This window comes from Gossypium raimondii, chromosome 1 (genome assembly GCF_025698545.1).
Source record: "Gossypium raimondii isolate GPD5lz chromosome 1, ASM2569854v1, whole genome shotgun sequence".
In the NCBI taxonomy this organism is placed as follows: domain Eukaryota; kingdom Viridiplantae; phylum Streptophyta; class Magnoliopsida; order Malvales; family Malvaceae; genus Gossypium; species Gossypium raimondii.
In genome coordinates, this window is record NC_068565.1 from 14,507,396 (window position 1) to 14,533,382 (window position 25,987).

Here is a 25,987-nt window from a genome sequence, read left to right on the forward strand (position 1 = left end):
CTTATCATGAATATTTTGCCTTTCTAATTGAACTCCTTATCATGAATATTTCAGAATTCATCTCTATCTTTGGCAAATACTTTCCTAACACTAGACATATACATATACGTCAGCATCCATACTTAACATACCTACTCACCCTTCACTCTTTGGCTAATTCTAGATCTTACTAGTCAATACAGATCTTATTTCCTATCTAGAAAAACAATTATTCTTCTCAGAAGAATATCCATACAGAGTCTACCTTGGACAGATTCTCCTTCAAATAGACATAGAATACTTTTACCCCCCAGGATGGGTACTCACAAATACTACTTTTAGCGGATAATAAAACTAACGAATCTCTTAGGTTGAACTCCATACTGATCTTAACTCTAGCAAATTCTTATACTGATTCTGGTAGCTATTAAATTACCAATCATATTATATCTTGAAGCAACGCCAGATTATAACTTATACAAATAATGAAACGTTCCTGATCATTTAGAAGAATTTCATACGACTAAGTTACATAACATGAGAACACCCAACTTGAGAAAAGACTTCAATTCCAAATGGCCTCTATACGAGACCTAAAAATCATTCAGATTTGGCGGTTACCAAATAACTTAGATTACTTCCTTAAATGGTGTAGACAAGCTTAGGTCTAGCGAACACTTAAACCTTTCATAACTACGAATATGTCAATTTCCTGTACTAACATACTACTATGGCAGATTCCCCTTTTAGAAATACAGATGCATACTATTTTTCAAGAAATACCCCTTAAAGCTCATTCAATTTCATCACAAGACTAACCAAATCAAATTATCTTCAGACTTATCAGATCCTTATCATAGAGTTAGTTATCGAAGAAAGCACAAAACTTCCCAGATATTGCCACAAAGGTGATTAACCAAATTCTACCACGTAGGCATTACTGAATACGCCACATAGACGTTACAGGATTCACCACAAAGGCAATACAGAATACGTCACTAAGGCTTAGCAGAACACGCCACACAAGCATCACAAAGAGTTATGTGTTTACTATCCCGACGGACTTTCTCAGAAGGTGTCATGGTTTTCTCCTTCATGGTCTTATACATATCTTCACATGGTCATCTGTCAGTCCAATTTACATCTCGCCAAAGGCAACACCATTAATATTTTCATTGTCGTACTATGTCATGGGTCTCAGCCACATGGACTTACACATCCTCATGTCTTGTTTTACCAATCCAGTTTACATTTCACCAAGGCTACACAATGAGTATACTTGTCGTCGACATGATCTGCCTGTCTGGTTAGCAATGTATCTGTCCTACCGGAGGCATCACAATTGAATGATTTATTCACTTAACATCAATTACACTTACCCAGATTCATTCACTCACCTAACTAATTCATACTCTTCCATACTTGCTTTTGCATGCATACATATCATACATCATCTCATTCATGCAACAACTTATATAGCTCACTTATAAACATGCAATGCTTTTTTACGATGCTTCATACATACATATTTTCGCCAGTTATATGAAACCCCTAACCCATATCCGTCGTAAGAATAGGGTTACAGAGCATTACAGAAAACTTTGACTTAAAAGTTCGATTATAATTATTTATAAAACACATCATACTCCATTCAAACACATGCATAACGTCCCTTTTTCGAGCCCTCGAGGCCGTAGAAATACTTTAGAAACGGTTCGGGACTAAATCAAAAATATTTAAAACTTCATGGAAAAAGTTGGAAAATTTCATATTGTAGGGGTCACACAGCCGTGTGGCCAGGCTGTGTGACTCACACGGCTGAGACACACGCCCGTGTCTTAGGTCGTGTTGCATTCGAAGTAGGGACACACAATTGTGTCCCACCCCATGTCCGTGCCCGTGTAACTCTCTGACTTGGTTCACACGGCCAAGCCACACACCCGTGTGCTAGGCCGTGTCACTCTCAAAATGCAACCTTTAAAAAAACTACAAGGGACACACGACCTTGTCGCGTGGCCGTGTGTGACACACGGCTAAGACACACGCCCATGTCTTAGGTCGTGTGGACGAAAAATAGGTTATTTCAAGCCATTTTCCCCACCCAAAACTTGGTCACTTACACAATCCAAATGCACCTATTTTCATGCATCCAAATTGTACCTAACACATGCATATTAAAGTTAGATCATCATAGTATTCAATCATACAACCAATACGCCTAAAAGGAACCTCAATCACAACAATCAAACTTGATTATACATTTGCTAAGTTTAGCCATAAATCAACCAAGCATTGGAACAAATTTTATACCAACATTTACCACAATGTTCACATACCAATCATACTTAAATATACCAATTTGACCATTCAACAACTATCATCACTAAACCTTAATAAACTTGGCTATATGCCAACCACATTCAAACTTACCAAAATAGCCATTTATTAACTCAATGTACACTATCTATTTCCATATCAAACCATACCTCAATGGCAACCTTCAAGCATATTAAAACAACATTTCATAGCATGCATTTAACTTACCATTCCATCATTTCACCATTTAAGCACCAAAATGTTAAAATGTCAACAATTATAACATCACATTTACATGCCAACATAACAACCTATTCATCAATCAAAGTCCCAAATTTACAAGTTATATATATAATGACCATTTCATCAAACCCAAAACACCTATACATGCTATTATAACCATGACTCAAAATCATCAAAATCTACCGATATGGTTGATGGATAGTGCGATGGATCTCCGACTAGCTTCTAACTCAATCGAGCTTTCGATAATCTGTAAAGTAAGAGATAAACAACTACGTAAGCAATGAATGCTTAGTAAGCTCGTACAAACTTTAAACATAATATTCTAATTCAATAATAAACTTTATATGATAAATATAAAGTTATACCAGTGCTTCAAGATTTATCAACTACATAACCACCAACTCATAAATGAGTAAGTCTATCAACATCATATATATATTCATTCCTAACATAAGAGGACTTTATAAAACATTTTACACCATCATTAACATTTTCATAAAACTACGAATAACTTCCTTTACTTACTTTCCATTCCATTTACTAAGCATAAACTTAAATAACAACATCAATTAATTAATTAATATATTTATTCATAACATAGGTAAGTTCAACCATAACATACGTAATTTCACAAATATAAGTACATTATTCAACTCATCAATCCCTTTTTCATCATATCATATTTCAATTATGAACTTATCGTTTCATTTGTATAATATCGATATAAGCATATACATCAATCATAATCTTAAGCTTGAGATAAGCCTAATCACCATCATCACTACACAAGTTAGTGCATTTATGTATATAACTCATTTGGGGTCAATCACATGATAAACCATTTTATAAGAAATTACACTTTTTGAATCTTACCACCTTTTCATGAACGTAAGTATATTTCCATTTGGCCAAATACCATTTCAATGTATATCATTAATATTAAACATGATCTAATGCAACCAAAAGCTCAACACAAACCTAAGCATCATCCACAATCTCAATCGATGAATTCATTTATGTTATAAGAAATTACACTTTTTGAATCTTACCACCTTTTCATGAACATAAGTATATTTCCATTTGGCCAATTACCATTTCAATGAATATCATTAATATTAAACATGATCTAATGCAACCAAAAGCTCAACACAAACCTAAGCATCATCCACAATCTCAATCAATGAATTCATTTATGTTCAAGTCAGTAAATAACAAATATTTCAAATTCATTAAATAATTTACCTTATCAAGATTTTCTATAAGAAGAATGAATTATAAATAATAGTACATTATCAATCCAAACAAACACACTAGATGCTCACACGAGTCAATCCCTCCAACACACTAATGCTCGTAAGAGCTAATCCAACCAACACACCAAACAAAGTGTATAACACGAGAGTTCGCAAAAAATGCTGAACCTCGATTTACTTAGGTCATATGAATATACATCACCCCATAATCATCTCCATTCCAATCCCCCGTAATACACCAAATCACGATTGTACTCTGTCTCGCGTTCAATCCAATCTAAGTAATCAAATTCAATATTATATCTCAAATTACCATTAATTATCAACAATTAAAAATAAATAAACAAGTTGTATCATGTTAATCTACTCAAAAATTCATATTGACTTTAAATTCTAACCGTACGAACTTACCTGGCTAAATTGCAGAAATATCAAAATACAAGAGCATTTTGGTAATTTTTCATTCTCCTCGATTTTCCACCCGATCTTGATCTAAATTAATAACTTCATTCAATCTATTAATTTAGATAGTAAAATAATAGATTTTATGCAATTTAGTCATTTTTGAAATTTTTACAAAATTGCCCTTAAAGTTTTACTTTTATTCAATTTGGTCCCTGAGTCTAAAACATGCAAATTAACCAAACCCATGCTATCAAAATATTCATGGCATTCAATACAGCCCATTTTTGCAATAATTTCACAACAAACCCTTATATTTTTACTATGTTAACAATTTAATCCCTAATAAAAAATTCATCAAAAATCACTTAACTTTAACAATTTCAAAATCGAAGATATGGGCTAGCTGGACCTAGTTGTAACGATCTCAAAAACATAAAAATTACTAAAAATAGGCAAAGTTTGCTTACCTAATCACCAAGCCGAAGTTTGGCCGAATATACTTCCTTCTGTTTTAGGGTTTACTTGAAGAACTTCAAATGAAGAAAATAATTAATTTTGTCATGTTTTGATTATAATATACATAATTAATAATTTACTCTTTTACCCTTGTAATTATGATCAAACATTAACAATTTATAAGCACACTAACGTCCACCAACCCTTGAATGGTCTAATTATTATTTAAGTCCCTTTTCCTTTATTCAATTAACCATTTAATCACTCAAATCAAATAGTGATCAAATTTTACATCTTTTACGATTTAGTCATTTTTAATTAATTAACTATCGAAACGTTAAAATTTTTCGACGAAACTTTAATACCAACTTAATGACACTCCTAAAATATTTATGACTCAATTTTTAGAAACGAGATCACGATACCTCATTTTTTTAAAACCACTTGACCTTAGGGTTATACCACTTGAACTTAATAAATAGCTTATATAACATAATGTATCAAATCAAAAACCTTTTTAAAAATATATTTGACTCGTAAATATTAAATAATAATATTTACAAACTTACTCGTCAGATTTGGTGGCCCTAAAACTATTATTTTTGACACCACTAAAAAACAAGTTATCTATTGCGACATCTACATCCAATTTTCCATTATAAATTACTACTCATGAGTCAAGATAAAGACTCACCTTTACTACATCTCAAAGTTCTAAACCTGAACGTCCTTCAAGAATCAGCAACAGCAACTGCTTAAAAGAATATGGATTCACCATTAAAAACCCATTTATAGGTAATTTGTTATCATCTCACTTATAAACGACCCCCATGTAGGGTCTCTTATTCATATATTACTGTTTATGCTTTATAACATTTTTACTCTTTCAAAATCCTAACATGCAGAGATACTAGACTTATTAGGAGGTTGAAACATCCGCCGATGACTCTAGAAACCTTAGCTTCCAGTTTAACGAGAAAGAAGAGAATATTTAATCTTAAGAAAGCTAAAGCATAGAACGGAAGGAAGAAAAACCATCTAAACGTTCCCCTTCTTACCATATATATACTCAATACCTCATAGTGGATCTTGACAAGTGTCAAATGCATACAGAATTTGTCCCTTAAATGTCCTACAAAAATCAGAGAAAATATAAAAGAAAATCTGATACCGATGCTATTTGACTGATCAAACCATTCAGTTGACCCTCAACCAATCACTTTATAGAACCCATCTTGCCTATCTTTCGAGCAAACTTGGTGTACCATACCTATGGCAATAACTCGTATATGGTGTGGCCTTAAAAACACTTTAACCCATACAACTTTAACATATACTTAGTAGGCGCGTCATGCTCAACCAACATTCTGAGGCATACTCTTCACTTGTCGTACTCTTTCTTCAATTGAAGAATATTACGAGAATAAATCCTTAGATACTTTTGTGGGTGAATACTCTATGCGCCAAACATTAGTTCGCCCGAAGCTTATAAATTGGCAGACTAACTACCAAAGTGCCCCAAGACTGAAAACCTTCGCATTTGTTCGCCTTTCTTTCGAATCTACCATTTTTGGGGTGTGACACAATCTTTCAATACTTTTAAATGGACACATAAGTGCCTTTTCAAAAAGAAATAACATTTTATGTTTGAAAGTTTACAAAATAAACATGATTATTCATATTTGAAATCACCTAACAAACATAATTTTTCAGCTTAAGATACCAATCGAAACATCATTTCCTTCCATTGCTTAAAAGTTTCATTAACTTTTTCTTTCTTCTTTCACGATTGTTATATACATAAATGTATATAATATATAATATATAATTCTATACCAATCATAACTATACATATTAAAAATATCATGCATATAATAAATTAGCATTTGATTTTCATAAAAATTAATGCATGAGACACTGATACTTTTTATGTAATATTTCTATAAAATTATAAAATTGAAATATAATTCAAATAAAAGAAGTAAAACAATAAATTTTACATACATTTTGTTCTATAAATATCTTTTTTTTTTAATAAAAAGTTCATGAGATGATTGGCCTCAATGTTGCTCCATTATTAATAGTCATTCTCATAGTGCCATGCTTATAAGGGCATGTGAACGTGCGGTGAATTGGTATACCTTCTCTAGTTTCTCATGAATTTGCAGAAAGTAAAATCTTAAAATTGTTGGTGTGGAGAGATAAAATAAACTTATGAGAAATTAACTGAAGGCTTCAAGACGTGTAACCAGTTCATTATCTTTAATGTTTTATTTGCTTCCGCATATATTTTGATGTGCAAAAGAGTTATTAGCTAATGAACCTCAAAGACACAATGAAGAACACTAACCGTTTGTGTTTTGCACTGGCAAACAATCCACTGAGCATTAAGCGAACTATAGTAAGAGTATCAATTTTTACAAAGAACTTTTGTAATAATTCTTTATAGAACTATATTTGAATATATGAAAATGGAGGAGAATAGAAAGAACATTTTTACATATCATGCAAATGAAACTCCACCTTTACTTATAGGAATTCTTATATCTCTTCGTAAAAATATAACTATTCAATAAATGCCTATTTAGATAGTCGCATCTATTAAGAATGAATGTAATTATTCATTACATATTAATTGAGTAATTATAACTTTTATTAATAATTAACATAATTTTTAATAATAAGAGACATAACTCATTCTATGAATAGTAATAACTTTTGATTAATAATCTAATGATATAACTTTTAATTAATTATAATTTGAAACTAAAATGTAAAAAACTAGTAACAACCATAGTTAATGGGATGTTTGTAGGTTAGCTAATAAAAATGAAAATAAATACAAATTACTAATAGACCTATGGCTAGGTAGTCTGCTCAATCCAGTAAGTCCAACCAAATACAATTTAAATAATAAAAATTATTTTAAATTTAAATTTAATTATAAAAATATATAAATATTAGTTATAAAACATTTTTTTTATTTTTTTAATAACAAAACGGGTTTATGGACCGAGCTGGCATAAAGATGGGCTGAACCTAGAACTAGACTCCAATCAGACCCAACCCATAAAAACCATACTCTTACACCCTACGACCTCCTAACCCAATAACCATACCCATCAGACAATTCCCACCCCAACATTACTTTTATTGCCAACATAAAAGTAATCAGAAAGAAGGTCTATTTTGCAGTAACAAATAGGGTTAATATAACATTTCTTCCTAATTTGGTACACTTTTTCATAAGTTGGTACTTAATCTTTTTTAGGGTCCAATTTGGTACCTAAACTCAACTTTTTTTCCTAATTTACTACTTAATCTTTTTTTTGTTCGATTTAGTAATTGAACTTGTCAAACGTTTACAAATTACTCTAATATAGTAACAAAACTGATTTTTTTATTTTATATGTTCAATTACTTTAAGTTTTAATTAATTAATTAATTATTTTATTAATTGAAAATAATAAATTTCTTTTGATTTGGGGTTTTAACTCTTTTTTCTTATTTAATATTAATTAATTAAGTATAGTTCAATACCTATTTTTTTAACATGAATTTCCTCTAATACTGACAATATTTTTATAGCATAGCAAAAAATTTAATACAGTTAATATTTTGGGTAATTTATATAATATTTAATAAATTTAAGTACCAAATTAGAAGATATCAAATGTTAAATTAAGCATAACAAATACAACAAATAGCAACATCAATTCCTAATGCAATGGAAAAGCACAAAGAAACACAAAACACATATTGTTGTCGATAAATACATCTCCCATTGGATGAGTTTATTTGGAAGTCCCACCTCTAATACTCCAACCATACAAGCTGATAGCATTCCACCCCTTTGAAATTGGCCAATCGAAGCTTCAATATTTCAAAAACTATAGTTTTTTTTTTTTTTAATATTAACTGATTATACAGATGTTAGCTCCATCACCATAGTCACCATAACAATAACCAAGAAAAAAAGAATCCTACCTTACAAACTAAATACCCATTCCACATTTTGTTGGTTATCAATAAAAGGAATCAAAATCTTTGCAAAAAAATATCCTCTTTACTACTATTACTAGTATTCTTTGTAACATAGCAGCTTTTGCTGCTCTGCTCATCACTAAAATATACAGTGCACTGCATCCGAAAGTGTTACCGTCATCTAGGAGCATTAAGGTTTCTGCTCTCGGAAACATCACACTAAGAGCCAAAAACCCGAATCATTGAGAGAATGCATTCATATCACTACTACATGCTGATACTACAACTTTAGATCTTCATCAAGATCCAGTGCTACCTGAAAACTGGTCCAAATGATGATGTGAAACTTGCAAGGACAACTTAATTGTGTTGCCCTGCGACGATCCACATACATCAATACACTCCACCATATCCGCATCACATGTTAATAGCACCCACTCAGAATCATCATCTAAGTACTTCAGATCAAATCTGCTTATATCATCTATATTGAACCGTCTTGCGATTTCATGCAATAAATCTTTAAACCGCCATTTACTCTGCATGCGGAACCGGATTTTCTCATCTCCATATGTGACCTTTACCCTTTGAGCTTCTAAATCATGAGCAATTGGGCTCGTATTCTTAGATATGGGTTGAAGATTGTCACAAATAAGCTGTTCCTTAAGAGATCTAAGGCTCTGGGATCTTGGGAACAGCTTTGGTCCTTCTTGACTTGAGGCATGCAACTCTACATCACTTTTGACCCTTTTCAGTTCACCATCCCCAGAGTTGTCTCCAATTATATGATCTTCCTTACCAGACATGTTAAAATTTGAAGGTCTATGTGTTCCACTCGAACAGCTATGACTTGAACTGGAGCTCTGACTACACGAGGAGGAAGGTGAATTTGAGAGAGCAGCTTGGGACAGGAAATTACCACCCTCAGGCTGTATGTTTATTTGCTTTGGCTTATCATTCAGTGGTGAGGTTGATAATGCACTGTTTCCTAACAATTTTGGAGATGCCAACTCGGGAAAATTTGCATAGAAGTTACTAATATGAAAAGCGCCAGAGGCACCTTGTACTGAGTCGATGACATGTTGGAGTTTCTGTAAGGAGTGTCCAACTTTCTTGATTTTTCGAGATGGCCAGCGCTTTATTCCGTGTTGCCTACAGATTCTTTTCAAGGTAGTGGGACACACTGAAATCAAAGGAAAACAGGAAATGGCATCAAATGACAAGGAAATAATAGAGAACATATAACATTTATCTTCATTATTTGACCATACTATAAAACGAGATTTTCCAAAACACATAAAGCCCATAAACCAGAAAGAAAATAGCAACCGAACATTAATAAATTTTAGCTTTACAGAGTAACACTTACCACCAAGGCTTTTTGCTGCATCTTTTAGGCTTCCAGCAAAATATTGGCGGAGAACTTGTAAAGTGATAGTTTTTTCTGCCTTGCTACGCCTCTTCTCACTTGTTTTTCCCATTGTCACACTCGAAAAGCTAATCTCATTAAAAGTAGAATCTCCGCACTCAACACTTTCTTGTAGGCTAATATGTTGTTGATGCTGCTCCACCTCAGGTAGTTTTTCATCCAACATCGGCCTTGGCTTTTCTTTCTCGAGTACCAAGGCAGTGTTACTACTCTTTTGAACCTTAGTGAGGCAAGATGAACTTTCCCCAGAAAGTTTCTTTGAATGATGATTAGTGCACTGCCGTTTCGATGACTCTTCTCTAATAGGTAAGCCATCTGAAGGCGCTACAACTTCACTAACTGCCAAATCAGTTTCTTCAACTAGCTCCTTATCTGTTACAACCCGCAAACTACAGCATACTTGCTGTATAATGATAGATAGTGAATTAAGCATCTTCCTTTGTCCCTCGGGATCTCTGCAGTGCGCAGGTAAGAAGAACTCCAAGACAAAGTCTGCTTTACCAGTGTGAATGGATCTGAACCGTAAAGCAACGGCAGCATGCAAATTAAACATCATTGCATGGTGAGCAAGAGGATATTCAGTCTTCTTAAAGGAAGTTATGTCAGTCGAGAAGCACGGCTGATTAGTCAAAAATGCTCTCCCGATAACACCTTGACCTTTTAACAAGTGATGCTCAGAGCAAGCCTCGTGAAAACCCTGGATACTAGGATCAGCTATACAGCAAGCATCATCCACAGTAGACACACAATGAACGTAGTTCTCAGAGGAATGCCGGCAACCCTCTTTACCTTGCTGGATACAAGGAACCCAAGCCTGAGCTAGGGGTAATCTGTGTGTCTCGCAAGCACACCTTAAAAGTTCTTTGATCTCGGGTAAGGCGGCTTGGTAGCAATTATTGTAAGCCTGACAAAACATAAGTCCAACCCATAAGTACAACAAGAAGTTTAGAACTCTTAACAATTGAACTTATTCCATAACTGTCACAATTACCTTTATGTTTTGAGTTCTAGAAGTTATAGAACTCCGAAGATTGACAGCCTGCTTGCAAAGAAAAACAGGATAAGGAGTGTTTATTGAGCAAGAACCAAGTACATAACAAAACAAAAAACACAAGGTAAAGGAAAGGACCTCTAATGCTTTGCAAACACTTTCGAGCTCAGGCTGAATCTTGATTTTCTCGGTTGTCATCACAACTTCAATAACACCCAAGCAAGTTCCACTACCTTGTTCGAAAACAGGAAGGGCAAAGGTACCACGAACATCATGTTCTTGAGCATGACCTACTCTTGGGTATTCATCCCTTTTAAAGAATCGAACATCAGGAGTCCACTCCGGAACCTTACTCAAGAAAACCCGACCAGGCAATCCTGCTATGTCCTTGGAATCCTCCTCTGCTGGAAAATCATATTTGACAGAGATGTTCCTATAACTTGCAAGTTTTTGGCTGTTTGGATCGAGTGAAAAAGGTTGCTCACTGGTAGTTAGAAAGCGTCTACCTCCTCTATTTACAGGCAACCATAGTTGTACAAGGACATCTTTCTCTTTTCCAAAAGCTTTGATATAACCAAGTGCTTGAATTAACCTCTGCATTACACTGGTTGCAGGACCTGAATTCACTCTAGGTCCAATCCACCATCTTCGATTCGGCTCAGAACCGTCAGTTACACAATCACTATCTAGACTGTGACTTTGGCTAAAATGAGGACTGACCAAACTTTCACCTTGAGCTTCATTCCAATGTGAATTTCCAGACAACAATGATCTTTGGTTCTCTCCTTGGTGAGAGAGGCCACCGCCCAAATCACCCGCGTTAGACTCCGAAGTAGGCCATGTAAATGCAGGATCAAAGAAATTATTTGAAAAGGGTAGAGTAGGATTAAGGAAATCAGATCCCTGTGTTGTCTCTAACCAGCATCCATCTAACAACAATTCGTCCATGTAGTCGAAATCCATTGCTGAATCTGGTAGTCCACCCAGCATGGTGCCTTGTGAGAAAATGGTATCTTCCATGGCAACGTTATTCCACTCAATTTAGAAATCAAAGAGGATGGCAAAAAAAAAAAAAAACCTTCCAGTATCAATTCCAGTCTTCACCAGAGAATCTGTTCAAAATATAATGACCCATCAAATATTTGAGGAATACCACCAACTAGGACAAGATCATAAGAATAATGAAGTTCCAGAGAACTCTAAGCAGCAAAAGATTATGTCAAAGGATAAGGAATAATTAATGTGCGTCACATAAAGATTAGGCTTCTCTTTTGCTGTTCCACATCTAGTATCAGTCAACTCAAAAGAAAGGGGAAAAAAATACAAGAAATAAGAACAAGAATCAATCAAAGGATAAATCCCAATCTAAGGAGCACCATATTTCATGATGAAAATTCAAAATAGCGAGAATAAAAGAACAAACATTGAAAAAAAAAACCCACTTTCTACATATTCTTCCCAGTTGGTCAGCTGATATCTTCAGCACTTTTGGTTCAAGATTCTCACTTTACCGTAAGGGAATAACATGGAGTAACATGGCCCAGAACATTAACCATTAAAACCAAGAGATTTTCATTTTCTTTAAAAATAAAAAGACAAGACAGCAACTCAAGATGTTGTATATTTACTAGGCGGAGATTCTTGAAGATACCCCAATCTCAAACGGATACTACATCACCATATCAAAATGTTCTATTTTCTGGAACATTTATTATTATTTTAGTGTCTTGTAAGTTGAAATAGTAGTTCAAAGAGAAAAAAAAAAAAAAACTGTCTGAAGAAGCAAAAACAAGAACGTGGAGGAGCAACAAAGAAAGATCTCATAAAAAAAAAAAAAAGAAAGCTTGAAACAGACTGTCTCTGTTCATACCTCTCTAAGAAAAAACCTGTCTGGGGGTCATAGTTATTATCTGCGGCTGCCTTGGAATAGACTCAATATGATTCCTGGTTAAATGAGAATGAATGAAGATTCTGTTGCCATTGAAGCACTGACCCCACGTCATACATAAACAAACCCCTTCATTGGGCCTTGATATTCTCGATGAAAAGTCAACCTTTTCCAGCCCACCGCTGGTGAAGAAGAAGAACAACAAGTATGCTTTGATGACGAATAATGGAGTTTACTATTTAATTACTAAAATAAGGGAAGTGGAATCAGATTTTCTTCCTTCAAGTGGTAAAAAAAATGGTTGCTTTCTGAGTGTTTACCCACTTGGACGTCCCTTGAGAATAGAGATGCTCTGCTTAACCATCACCAGCTTCCCTCTCTACATTAATTTATTTCCACAAACATTAACAATCCCCTTTTTATTTATTTATTCAGTAAACAACTGGTGCACGATGGGTGGCCAAGGCTCCTCCAACCGAGTGAGTCGGACTCAGAGACAAGAGTGGTACTTTCCAAGGGTTCATTCATTTCCTTAGTTTTAACAGTGTGTTGAAGTTTCCATGTTAAAAAGTGAAAATCTTGAGTAGACTCCAATCCTATTTATTTAGAAAATAAGAATTTTCATTTAGAAATTGGATTTTAGAATTGAAGATCTAAAATTATATATAATATAGTTGCAAATGCAAGTGGAGAATTATGGCATCCACGCTAGTGAGGGCTAAGACCTCTCCAATCAATTTGACCAACTTGGAAACATCATCATCCTAGACTTTTCCTTTTCTTTCCTGTGTTCCCCAGGAAACTGTTTCTAGTCTGCCCTTTGAAAACTAAAATTGTTATTTTTTTATACAACTCTTTCAAAAAATTTATTGACTTATGTTTATCTTTCATTAAAAATAATATATATTTTAACATATTTGTTGAGGGGGAATTGGCTCCAATAGACTAAGTATCATCCTTCAAGCACATAACTCGAATCCCCAATAATAGAATACGTTATTTTCATGTTGAGGCTTTGTCCCTAACATCTGCAGAGAGCCGTGTACAATTTACAAAAAGGGGTGTCTCGATTGATAGAATTAGATATTTGACGCGGGAAAGATGACAATATTAGGCGTATAAATAATAATAGAAGTATCTCGGCACACCATATCTTAAATCACCAATCTAGGCTTAAAGGTAATAAATTTACGAATATCCCCTAATTGTACACAACTTTTTATAAAGTTCAAAAACAAAAATTCGATACGAAAACAATACTTTTGATTGTTGAAAGTTGAGAGGAGGATGGTTCAAAAAATCTTTTCAAAAAAATAAATTTTCCCAACAATATTTAATTAAAACCCTAAAACCGTTTCAAATCTTTTTTTTTTATCTTTAAAGTTAAAATCCTTATTTTTGTAAATGGAATGTATAATAAATTGGAATCTCAATCTCAATGCATGATTAAGAGATTCAATTGATAAAAACTCATTCTAATCTGACACTTTACCTCATCACTAAGAAAATTAAAAAAGAAATGGTAATGGGGTGGGAATACAGTACACGCAATGTTTAATTGTTATGACTTAGGAATTAAGACTGATTTATGCAGTAAATAAATAGAATTTTGGAACATAGTGGTGGGGTTGTTTTCATTAAAAAGTAAGATGATTCTACTTCTTTTCTTTCCTTTTTTTTTATTATTTAATATTATTATTGATGCTCACCTCAGCTAAACTGTTTTAATACTAGCCTAGCCTAGCCTAGCCTGGTGTTGGATTTTTCTTTTATTCTAAGGCTAACTAGAGTGAACAGTCTTGCTGGCTTTCTAAAACTGATTTTTTAATTTATAATTTCTTAAATCATATTAATTATGCTAAATCCAAATCAAGGCAATTCTTATGCAATTTAAAATAACATTAAATTTTCTTTTTATATTATAATCATTTTAAACACATTAAAATTGTTGATTGAGTCTTAGTCCAATTGGTATATGCACTGTCATTAATGTGTGAGTTTAAGTGTGCTGAAGCATATTATCCTCATATTCATAAGTTGATGAGGGATTATAAACTTTCTAAACATTGTGTCAAAAAAATAACACAATAAAATCAAATACTTTTTTTATTTGTAATAAATGTATCGATTTATTTTTATTTGTGATGTAAAGGTGATATTCGCTATACCGAATACGCTATTTGAGTTAATTAAAAAATTGTTTGAATAAAATAAAATAAACAAAGGTTTTGTAATTTTCTCAATTATTAAATTAAAAACGTACATATTTATTTATTTATTAAAGAAAAACAAAACTCAATTTGAAATGAAGATGGTGGAACGGGGACAAGTTGTCTCAGTTTCATTAGTTTACATACATTCAAACAAAACACATCAGCAGTGTAGTTTGAAAGATTCATTACCATTTAAAAATTAACAAAAATCTTATGTTACCTAATGTATTCTGATGTACCCAAAAAACTAAAACTAGTCCTTTTCTAGAGTATCAAATAAGATATTATTATATGAGAAATTTATAAAATTACTCATAAATTATATCTGTTTTTAATTCTTAATTTAGTGTGTCGTTACCCATTTAACCGGCAAAACTAGGCGTAAAAACCGTTTTTATTTTTTAATTAGGCCTTTGGTTCGTTTTTTTCTAAAATTAAGGAAATAGATCAGCTGAATGTACTTTTTACATAGGTGATAAGTAAGCACACCCGACTGGACGTGCTTTCCCTCAACAGTGAAAAATCAACGGTTTTTTAAATGTTGTCGCGCCAACAGTAAAAAAAAATTAATAGGGCCAATGGTAACTTTTTTTACCCTATAAATACCCCCCAAAATTTTTTTTTTCATTCAAATCCTTTTTTCAACTCTCTCAAACTTTTTGTTCTAAACTTATCAATATTCTCATTTAAAAATATATTTTTTAATTATCTCGTATTTTTTCGTTCAAATTAATTTTTCACGAATGACCACCTCTCTAATTCGTTTCTACGAAAAGCATATTTCTATTACCCATATCAGCAATGGTAAGACAAAATTTTAAATTTTGTTATTTTCAACTATGTTAAATTTAATTAATTATTTTTTGATAATTTGGAACACACTTTGTTATGTTATAAATAGACGAATGATCATGTTTTGGAAGGGGTTTATACATAATATGGGAAAGCTTCCGATCCCTCAAATTCGTGGCTATTTGCAAGAGGCTGGATTCCTACATACATCTCACGTGCTCAGGGGCTGCAAACTCGATCCTACAATAATCAACATGTTGGTGGAAAGATGGTGGCCCAAAACACACACTTTCCACCTTCCATGCGGCGAGTGTACAATCACACTCGAGGACTTAGCGTTACAATTGGGTCTGCCGATGGATGGGCTAGTCATCACGGGATCAACCGTCATTCTCGGTAAAGTGGACCTTTGTAGAGCAATGTTGAGGAAGGTCTCGAACAGGTTTGACGATGGTTAAATATCGATCAACCACTTGGAGGATAATTTCAAAGAGCTTCCTAAAGACCTAACGAAGGAGGTCATAGAACAATACGCCCGAGCATTCATCATGAGGTTAATTGGAGGAATTTTAATGCCCGATAAATCTCAAAATTTGGTGCACGTAAGGTGGCTACTACATCTAGTGGACTTCATCGAATGTAGAAAACTAAGTTGGAGGTCTGTCGTCTTGTCCACGTTATATCAGGAGCTATGTCGAGTCACGGTACCGAATGCGATGTCGATCGGTGGTTGTCTGCTCCTACTGTAGTCGTAGGCCTAGTGGCGATTATCGTTTCTACGTCTCAAAGTGACCGACTTATACGTGTTTTTGTTGGTGACAAGGTAAAAATTTTAAATTTATTAATAAATATGTAGTTTGTACAGTAAATGTTTTTATTATTATATGTTTCGACTAACATATCGCTTGTACAGATGAAACCATGGGCCGAGTTATGTGGGATTGTCGAAGGAGCTTGAAGATTTTAGGCTACTATTAGATCAATGCTTCAAAGTCGACGTTAGTTACTTATTCTTTCAAACCTATATTAATTACATAATGGTTAGTAAAAAAATCATACGTAACGTTATTTGCATATCACCGGAAGTGCTTGGAAGCTAGGATATGCGAAACGCGAAAGTGTCATTGGTAGTGTACGTCATGGTGGAAATGCACGAACCGAATTGGTTGTTGCGGCAATTTGGGTGGAGGAAACGGATTCCACTGCCACCGCAAGACATGAAGGAGCTACATAATGTGGACATGCGGAGGAAGAACGACAAGGATTGGGCAGAGAAGCACAAGGAGCACATCCAGGCTTGAGATCGTAGGATGGAATCTTTACTCGTCCACGAACCATTTTTCTTTGCAGACACGATAGTAGATACCGATTACATTACGTAGTTTAGAGTTGTCGGGAAGCCGTATTTACTATCATCAGAGGCGAGGAGTAGGCAAATTTGGCCAAAGAGGCAACAATGACTGCCCTAGTAACAGTGTAAAAGGGGATGCAGTCACACAACGGGTTCATCATCGGCTCTAACAGAAGAAATGTCACATATGCCTACGGGTTATGCTCAAATCTCGACCGATATTGGGCACCAAAGTTTCGATCCGTGCCAGAGATTGATGAGCATCTGCCAATATATGTTTCAAGAACATCGTAGTAGCCGCTTTTAACAGGCCAGTGAACCTACCGCACAACTATGTACTAAGACTTTTTGCTTCAGCTTCGGTTCTCATATTTGCCGCAATGGTGGTCGAAGATGGGCTAGATCTACCAGCTTCGGCGAACTCGACGTATAACTCCATTACAATATTTTCGCTTGAGCAATGCGATGATATTACCATCTCGAGATGGACCTCGCCAATCATGTTGAATAACTCATACCAATATTGGTCAACAGAGGCAAGAAGTGTGCATTGCAACTTCAAAATTCTTCTCTGGGTCAATCCCTTGACTTTTCTCTTGATTCTAATCCGTAGTTCACACAATTTAATCGTAGGATTGAATGCTAATTCCACAAACTTCGCTTCTACAAACACCACATTGACCTCTGTATTACAGATTTGACCATCGTAGTAAATAACAGGTTTCACTTGTCGACTCATTTTAATATCAGTCACGAATTGGATTAACAAAAGAAAAAAAATAAGTAAAAGAATATCCATAGAAGTACACACAACTCTCGCGAGGTAACTACTCGTTGTTTGATATTTATTTCATGTGTGTCTAAGTTGTTAAAAATACATCAATTTTATAGGAGGATAATATAGGGAGAAAGGAAATACGTGCTTTAAAATCCGTTCATGAATGCACGCATTCGTTTAATTTTGTATGCTGCAAGTGCATTGGAATATTCAAAACGCATTCAGAAGTCATTTAATTTCAACCCACCACATAACGTGCTCCCCATGTATTTTGCAAAGGTTACTTTAATGTATGGCAGAATAAAAATATTAGAGAAAGCATGCCTAAAAGTACCTGACGCATCGTCGGTGATGTGGTATCACTTTGAGACGCACACATTTCATATATCCTGCTGAGATAGGACCATTATCTTCGGAACCTATCTTGGGAATTCGGGTTCAGAGGTGATTTTGCTTTATGCATGGAGAAATACGTAGATTTCTCAATCGACAACTGTTATGTGGTAATGGACCGGAATATAACGAGAGAGCCAGTTGACGGTCGTTATGCGATTACAAGCTCAATTTTTTCAGATACCTGAAAATGATGCCCTATAAATGCCAAATAGAAGTTTGAGGGCATATTTATACGAAAAAACTCTGTGGATTTTCGCTATAATTGGTGTAGTTTTTTTCTCTATTTTCAGGCAATTAGTACCTTTAACCTTCCTTCTTATTCGAAGGTCGGCACCATTGTGGACGTAAGAGGACTCTCAGGTGGGGAGCGGTTGTTGCAGTGCAGTAAAGGTGAAGCTCCTTTCGGGGTGACAACAATTATCGTTATTAAACAACCCATTAATAATTACAACTAGGGGTGAGCGTTCAATCGAATCGGATCGAACCGAATGAAAAAATTTTGAGTTAATCGAGTTGACGAATCCTATCTTATCATCCTAACTTGATTTGAAATTTTCTTGAATCGAGTCAAGTGAAATAGAATTCGGATCGAATATATTTGTTTAAGTTAAATTAAAAATATATATTTTGGATCATTGTAATCACTGTCACTCACCGTAATCACAATTTTCCACCGTAATTAAATTTGTTATTAACTTCACCCCCTCATAATTTATTTATTAATCTTTTATATATGGGTTAGCTTCTTTACCCTATTAGTTGCTTGAATTAACTTCATTTCTTGTCACTATGTATTTTGAAATTAAAAATATATATTAAATGTAAAAATGTGATTTTTAATAAAAGTTATCTTAAAGATAAAATGTGAAATTGATACCAACATAAAATTTTAACACGAATATTTTATGGCATCATCAATAATTCAATTTTAACAAAAATTTATAAAGATTCAATATGACTAAACAATTCAATAATATAAATAGTACAAAATGTAAAATTTAATTTAATAATATAAATAGTAGATATAAATAAAATTATTACTATTTAGGTTTAGGTTTTTTTTTTGGATGATTTTAATTTTTGATTTGGGGATAAAATGTGAGAAGTAAAACTTTAAGGGGAAAATAAAAAGTTTTGTGGGTTGAAGGAGTAAATTTTGGGGGAGAAAGTAAATGGAGAGTAAAATTTGGGGGGGGGGGGGGAGGGAAGGGTGGAATGGGTTTGGGGTAGTAGGAGGTAGGGGACGGGAGTAAAAGTTTTGGAGGGAAAGTAAAAAGGTCTGGGAGTTTGGGATAAAAATGTAAAATATTATAATTTGATATTCGGTTTATTTGAATTATTCTAGTTCAAAAACCAAACTCAATTCGAACTCGAAATTCAAAAAAAAATTGAGTTGACTCGAATAACTCGATTAATTTAAATAACTTGATTCGTTTAACTCGAAATTTAATTTTTTTTCGATTTTTTCGAGTCAAATCGAAATTTTCTCACCCTTAACTACATTCGCTGCCGTGCCAACCTAGTTTGACCTCTACTGTGCCAAAATATCCACTCTCCTGAGAGCCTTCTTCTGTCCAGCTCGGTGTTAGCCTTTGGATAAGAATAAAATGTTAAAGATACTGACTACTTGGAAATAGAGAAAAAAAAGTTACATCGATTACATTGGATGTCCCCAAAGTTTTTTCATATGATTATGACCCCAATATTATGTTTGGTATATATAGGGCACCATTTGCAGGTATCCAAAAAACTTAAACTCTTGACCATGTAATGACCGTCACCTAAACCCCAGTTCCACTTGAACCCGTGGCCACATCACGGCCGCCGGCTGGGACCTCCACCTAGACTTCGACCATTGATCATATCAAGCATTATTATCCCGAAACCTGATTTTCGCACGATGAGTTTTTGAGGTGATGGTCCTATCCTGCCATGACATATGAAATGTATTTGTTCTGAGGCACGTTATCACATCCCGGACCGCTCAAATCTACTTATGAACTTTTTTGGTTTCAATAAAAAATCTTAATTCATAAATCTAAAAACCATAACCCTAAGAAAATTACCTTAACCTAGGAGAGGAAAGAGAAAGGAAAAGTGCGTTTAGCTGGACACACTTTCCTGCCAACTATACAGAAAATGCACCCACTTTTCATTTCTTTCTTCTAAAACCAACCTATTTCCTTAATTAAAAAAAGTCCTAAAGGCCTAATTAAAAAAACCCGGCTTTTACGCCTTATTTAGCTTGTCAAAAAAAAATTGACTAACGCCTGCAACGTCACCATACAACTTTATCTTCTTTTGAAATTGTACATGAAAATTAGAAAAAGGAAAAAAAAATTGTTACTGTAATAAAGTTAGTTAAAAATAATCAACTTATTATTGAATTTAAAATGTCAACAGCGCAGAGGCGGAGCGACGATGACTAATTGAGAAGGGCAATATAGGAGCTGCAGAGGCGTCTAAGGACGGCGGCGAGTGGCGATGACCCGTCGTGTGACCATGCTGATGAGTCCTGTATGGCCAACGCCGTTGGTAATCTTTGCCAAAGCTTTCTCTTTTGTTATGGTGTTAAGAGTAGGTGATTCTTGTTCGCGATTTCAAGCTCGCCAGAGGACAGTCTTATTCTTTGCTTCTTGGTCCTAAGGTTAGGGTTTTAACCAATCGAATGGAATCTTAGTGAGCTAAAAAAACCTAACTCTCTTTTTTTCCAAATTTAAATAAATAAATAAAAGTGGTGGTTAATGAGATTAGATGATTATTTTACAGAATCATTGTGATTTTTTTAAAAATAATCTGGTTTCTTTTTGGGTAAAACTCCAATTATTATTGTAATAAAGTTAATTAAAAATCATTTTTTTTCTTTTCCGATTTTCATATAAAATTTCAAAAAAGAAAATATCTGAGAGTAAATAGATACCAGCAATATTTATTTGGTACAGTTGAAGGGTAACTTTTTAATTAAGCCTAAAAAGGGCAAAGATTAATGTGTATAAAATTTGTGGCTGGGGTGCGGTATGAGAAAGGGAAGCGAGAGAGTAGGCGACTACAATCCACAAAGACAAGTTGGGTTGAGCGCAGCAACTTGGAAGAAACGTACAAGCGCGGTGCGTGACACTGACAAAGTATATTTTTTATTCTAACCCACATACCCTATAAGCTCTGTCTATTGTCTACATCCCTAACCTACTTACTTCAACTAGCGGTTAGCTTTTATTTTACTATGGTTGATTAAAAAATGTTTCGATTCATCCCAATACCAACACTTTCAGTATTTGATGATGCAGATTCAAGTATTCAAATAAATACTAATAATTTATTTGGATAAATAATTTGTAATATCCGTGAAAAACGGATCCAAGTTTCCCCTTCTCTAAATTTGACGGTCCAGCCCAATGGGATTTGCTGTTTTATTATCCTAATTATCTCCTCTCTTGCATCTCTCCAGCTTTCATAAATAATACTAGTACACATAAAACGGCATTTATTAATTAGGACCATAAGCGTAAAACTTATAGTATATGAGACTTTATTTCGGTTATGGCACACAGATCAAAAGGATCAACAATAAGTTTATGCTTCCGAAACAACTAGATGATGGCCTTTCTACATTTCAGTCCTTTACTCATCCTCCGCAACTCCATGTCTAAATGCTGGGTCTCACATTGAGGCGAGATGCTAACTTCTGACCCACTGATTTATCAGCCTGTATCACATGCCAGTCATCCATGAAACTATCAGTAAATCTAATTCTAAAGATTGGACCTATGAAGCTCAAACGGATATATACTTTGTGAAGTGGCAGGAAAGAGTGTTTTTACCTGAGACCAGTATGAGATCCATATGCTGCGAATTTCATGAGTCACACGTGGATCAGACAAGGCATCAACCCAGCGGCAGATGAATCGTTCTTGCCTGGTTACAGCAAGGCAAAGCAGAAAATAAGAAGTTAGCGATCAGAAGTCCAATACATGCATTTATTTTAATTTAACAAAGCAGAGAACCCAATTATACCTGTCTGCTGCCCAGGACCTGTATCTCTCTCCGGGCTGTTTGAAGTTGTTCTCCTTCTCAATGATGCACTGTGACCATAAGACTTAGTAAGTACATTACTCTCAAACAAAAGGTAGAGCAATTTGTAGATAAAACCGAAAACTGCTACTAAATGTTTAAATGACAAAGCAAAGCTTGAAAAGTAAAGAGTAAATATCGTCTCTATCCTCTATCCTAAACCAAGAAAAAGCCCGAAACATGCTGTTTTGCTACTGCTTTAAACCATGATTTTTCTCCAAACTCCTTTTTGCATTTTTATATCTAAATTTTAACCATCAAAATCAAGCAAATTGTTGTGTCAAATCAGATTGCACAAAAAACAAAACATACATTATAGGCTAATAAACTTGAACAAACATGAACTGCATTGCTAAACACGGTTGAAATTAAAGACATTACTTTGAAATAAGACACAAGAAAGTACAGGAACTGACCTTCTCTCGCCTTCCAGTGCAAACAGCAGGTGGGATAGGGAACATCTCTGCATGACGAACAGGATCGTACCTTGAAGGGAAGTAATTTATCTGGAAAACAGTGTCATAGCATTGGATCAGAACTCCGGCCATTATGACTTATAGCATGCATTAAAACCAATGTTGCTCTTTAGAAGAAGCATATATATATTTAGTTCAGCACATTTTAGACATTCAGGAATCCATTATTGTGCTAGGAGAAATTAATGGAAAAGAGCAAAGTACCTCCTCATCCCTGTGCATGAAATTCATAAAACCTTCGTGGTGATTGTTGTGATGAGCACACTTGGGAGCATTGGCTGGGAGTTGCAGATAGTTTGGCCCAAGTCTGTGCCTCTGGGTATCAGAGTAGGAGAATATACGAGTCTGGAGCAACTTATCATCTGAGTAGTAGATTCCAGGAACCACAATGGCAGGGCAAAATGCAAGCTGTTCATTTTCGGCGAAGAAGTTGTCAATGTTCTTATTCAAAACCAAGCGGCCAACAGGCTGCAGGGGCAAGATGTCCTCAGGCCAGGTCTTAGTCACATCAAGAGGGTCAAAGTCAAATTTATCTTCATGGTCAGGATCAATTGTCTGGATGAAGAGCTTCCACTCAGGATAGTTGCCAGCAGCAATTGAGTCATAGAGATCCTGAGTGGCATGGCTGTGATTAGCTCCTCCAACCTTGATTGCCTCATCTTCCAGCAAGCATTTGACCCCACAAGTGGGCTTCCAGTGGAATTTCACATAGTGTGCTTTGCCAGCCTTGTTAATCAGAGTGTATGTGTTTACACCAGAACCTTCCATGTGTCTGTAATCTTGTGGAACACCCAAATCATCAAAGAGGAAAGTAAACATATGCAAGCTCTCAGGATGGTGTGAGAAGAAATCAAGGATCCTCCAATTCTCCTGAATATGGGACTTAGGGTTGGGCTTAAGAGCATGGACCATATCAGGGAATTTCATTCCATCACGAATAAAGAAGACTGGGAAATTGTTTCCCACAAGATCAAAATTACCCTGAGTTCATATAAAAAGTTCAGAACAAGAACTGATCAACACATTGGCAAATAAATAACATTTATAAAAGTAATGCATAATAAACTCAGGACTTCATTCACGAACTAAGACTTTTACCAAAAGAAGACAATTATGAATGTAATACATGCATATGCACATACATTTCTTCAGAGCATGTTTTTGCTAATAACCGAAGTTACAAGTGCTCTAAACCTCTTTTTCCTGTACAAATTACAACGCACCAAAGGAGCTTAGTGACAAAAGGAGGTGGCAGGTGAACTCATACCTCCCGGGTGTAGAACTTCACTGCAAAACCACGAGGATCCCTGAGGGTTTCAGGGCTTCCACGCTCATGGATGACGGTTGAAAATCGCACGATAACAGGGGTTTGAACTCCAGGTGCTCGCAGAAAATCAGCACATGTAAGGTGAGAAATGTCATGGGTAACCTCGAAGAAACCCTTTGCGCTTGCTCCCCTAGCATGGACAACACGTTCTGGAATCCGCTCCCTGTCAAAATTGGCAAGCTTTTCCACCAGATGATAGTCCTCAAGCAGAATTGGACCTGTCAAATAAAACAGTGCGCTCCAACTTGTCAACACCTTCTACTAAAAAGACAAAATATTCCTCTCACAAAAACTTCAACATAGTGATCAAGTTTTACAATTGACCCCCACAAAATGCCAAGAGAAAACCCAGGCACCCGCCCAAAAGTAAAAAAGAAGATTTTTTGGTTATGGTAACCATATGATGAAATACGAACAACATAAGTACACCAAAACAACGAGGATGCTTATTATGGAAGATAAATCATGACTAATAAACAGTCAGTAGCTCAGGAATTTCATCATAATAATAAGGGGGGAAACTCATATATACCTCTGGGTCCAACAGTGAGTGATGAATTGTTATTCCAAACTGGAGCGCCAGAATTGGTAGTCCAGAATGGTGAATTGAAAGCACTTGATGGACGGTGCTGTGTCAACCAATTTAGAATACCAAAAAAGAACGATTATTCGCAAACTACAGATAATTATTTGCAATGCTTGTCAAATAAATTTCATGATTTATCATCTAATTTCTAATAGCCCAAGATAAGGAACAAATCTTAAAGAATATACAGGATTGAAATCAACAAAAAAAAAAATCATCAAGAATCAAAGAAGACATACAAATACATCATATTCGATTCGATTTAAAAAATAAATAAATCAATAGAATCAGAAAGAAATAGCGCAATTGATTAATAATGAAAATCATAATAAAAAGGGAGAAAAGATAGGGTGCCTTGTAGGGATCCATGGAGAAAGAGGCGAAGTAGACGAAGACAGGAAGAGAGAGCTTGAGACGTAACGGAAGGGTCGTGTGTCGATAGAAAGGAGATGATTATTTATAGAGCGAACGTGGCTGGCCTTTCTATTTTTGTATCTCTCCGCTTTTATCTAAAACATACAGTGACTTCATTTCCCTCCCGAATCCCTATACTTTCAATATCTCCCACCCAATTTAACGTCTCGCCGAATGCCCGCAACAAAATTAAAGGTCTTTCTCAAGTTTTAATTAAAATAAATAAAAATTTATTATTTTTGTTTTCAACAATATTTTATTGAAGTTATATGTTTAATGTGCTGGAAATTATTTTATTAGCTATTAATTATTCATATTACTATACATTATATTTTATTAATCTCAACAATTGTCTGTTATTTTGAATGTGATATTTATTATATTTTTACTCTATTTTTTACTTAGTTATTATAATTTTTAACAACGTTTATTTTATTTTAATTTTTTAAGTTCAAATGTTTTATCGAGAAAGTCTAAATTAACTAATTATAAAATTCGACGAAAATTTGTTATGTCTTAAATAAATATATATTTTATATCTCATTTATATGTTGATATCATGGTGGTCAGTATTGTTTCGACATCGTCTTGTTGGTCGGAATATTCTATTCTGGTAGTAAATCGGAACAAAATATT

General features: G+C 34.6%; 2 protein-coding genes across 3 annotated transcripts; both read right to left on the minus strand.

Annotated features, from left to right (window-relative positions):
* Positions 1-8,701: 8,701 nt before the first annotated feature.
* On the minus strand, positions 8,702-13,381 carry LOC105783598 (protein NLP4). 2 transcript variants are annotated; one of them, XM_012609155.2, is made up of 5 exons: positions 12,930-13,381; positions 11,198-12,171; positions 11,060-11,107; positions 10,009-10,972; positions 8,702-9,822 (listed from the first exon to the last, which is right to left on the minus strand). In XM_012609155.2, exons 2-5 carry the CDS (start codon positions 12,077-12,079, stop codon positions 8,939-8,941), a joined length of 2,778 nt encoding a protein of 925 aa, XP_012464609.1. In that variant the 5' UTR covers positions 12,080-12,171; positions 12,930-13,381; the 3' UTR covers positions 8,702-8,938. The 2 variants fall into 2 exon arrangements, with proteins under 2 accessions (XP_012464609.1, XP_012464617.1); XM_012609163.2 differs by lacking the exon at positions 12,930-13,381 and adding an exon at positions 12,502-12,857.
* Positions 13,382-21,944: 8,563 nt separating this feature from the next.
* LOC105783611 (catalase isozyme 1) lies at positions 21,945-25,457 on the minus strand. Its single transcript, XM_012609178.2, has 8 exons — positions 25,292-25,457; positions 24,884-24,980; positions 24,292-24,569; positions 23,229-24,005; positions 22,965-23,054; positions 22,492-22,559; positions 22,299-22,392; positions 21,945-22,183 (listed from the first exon to the last, which is right to left on the minus strand). The coding sequence occupies exons 1-8, from the start codon at positions 25,304-25,306 to the stop codon at positions 22,124-22,126; spliced, it is 1,479 nt and encodes a 492-aa protein (XP_012464632.1). The 5' UTR covers positions 25,307-25,457; the 3' UTR covers positions 21,945-22,123.
* Positions 25,458-25,987: the final 530 nt, after the last annotated feature.

Excerpts from the sequence above, each read along its gene's own strand:
- LOC105783598 (XM_012609155.2), bottom strand. The coding sequence starts at position 12,079 with ATGGAAGATACCATTTTCTCACAAGGCACCATGCTGGGTGGACTACCA. Across the intron at positions 11,108-11,197 it reads GTGTTTGCAAAGCATTAGAG|GCTGTCAATCTTCGGAGTTC; the intron begins GTCCTTTCCTTT and ends CTTTGCAAGCAG. Across the intron at positions 10,973-11,059 it reads CTAGAACTCAAAACATAAAG|GCTTACAATAATTGCTACCA; the intron begins GTAATTGTGACA and ends ATGTTTTGTCAG.
- LOC105783611 (XM_012609178.2), bottom strand. Across the intron at positions 24,006-24,291 it reads TGAAGTTCTACACCCGGGAG|GGTAATTTTGATCTTGTGGG; the intron begins GTATGAGTTCAC and ends ATATGAACTCAG. Across the intron at positions 22,393-22,491 it reads AGGTCCTGGGCAGCAGACAG|GCAAGAACGATTCATCTGCC; the intron begins GTATAATTGGGT and ends TGCTGTAACCAG.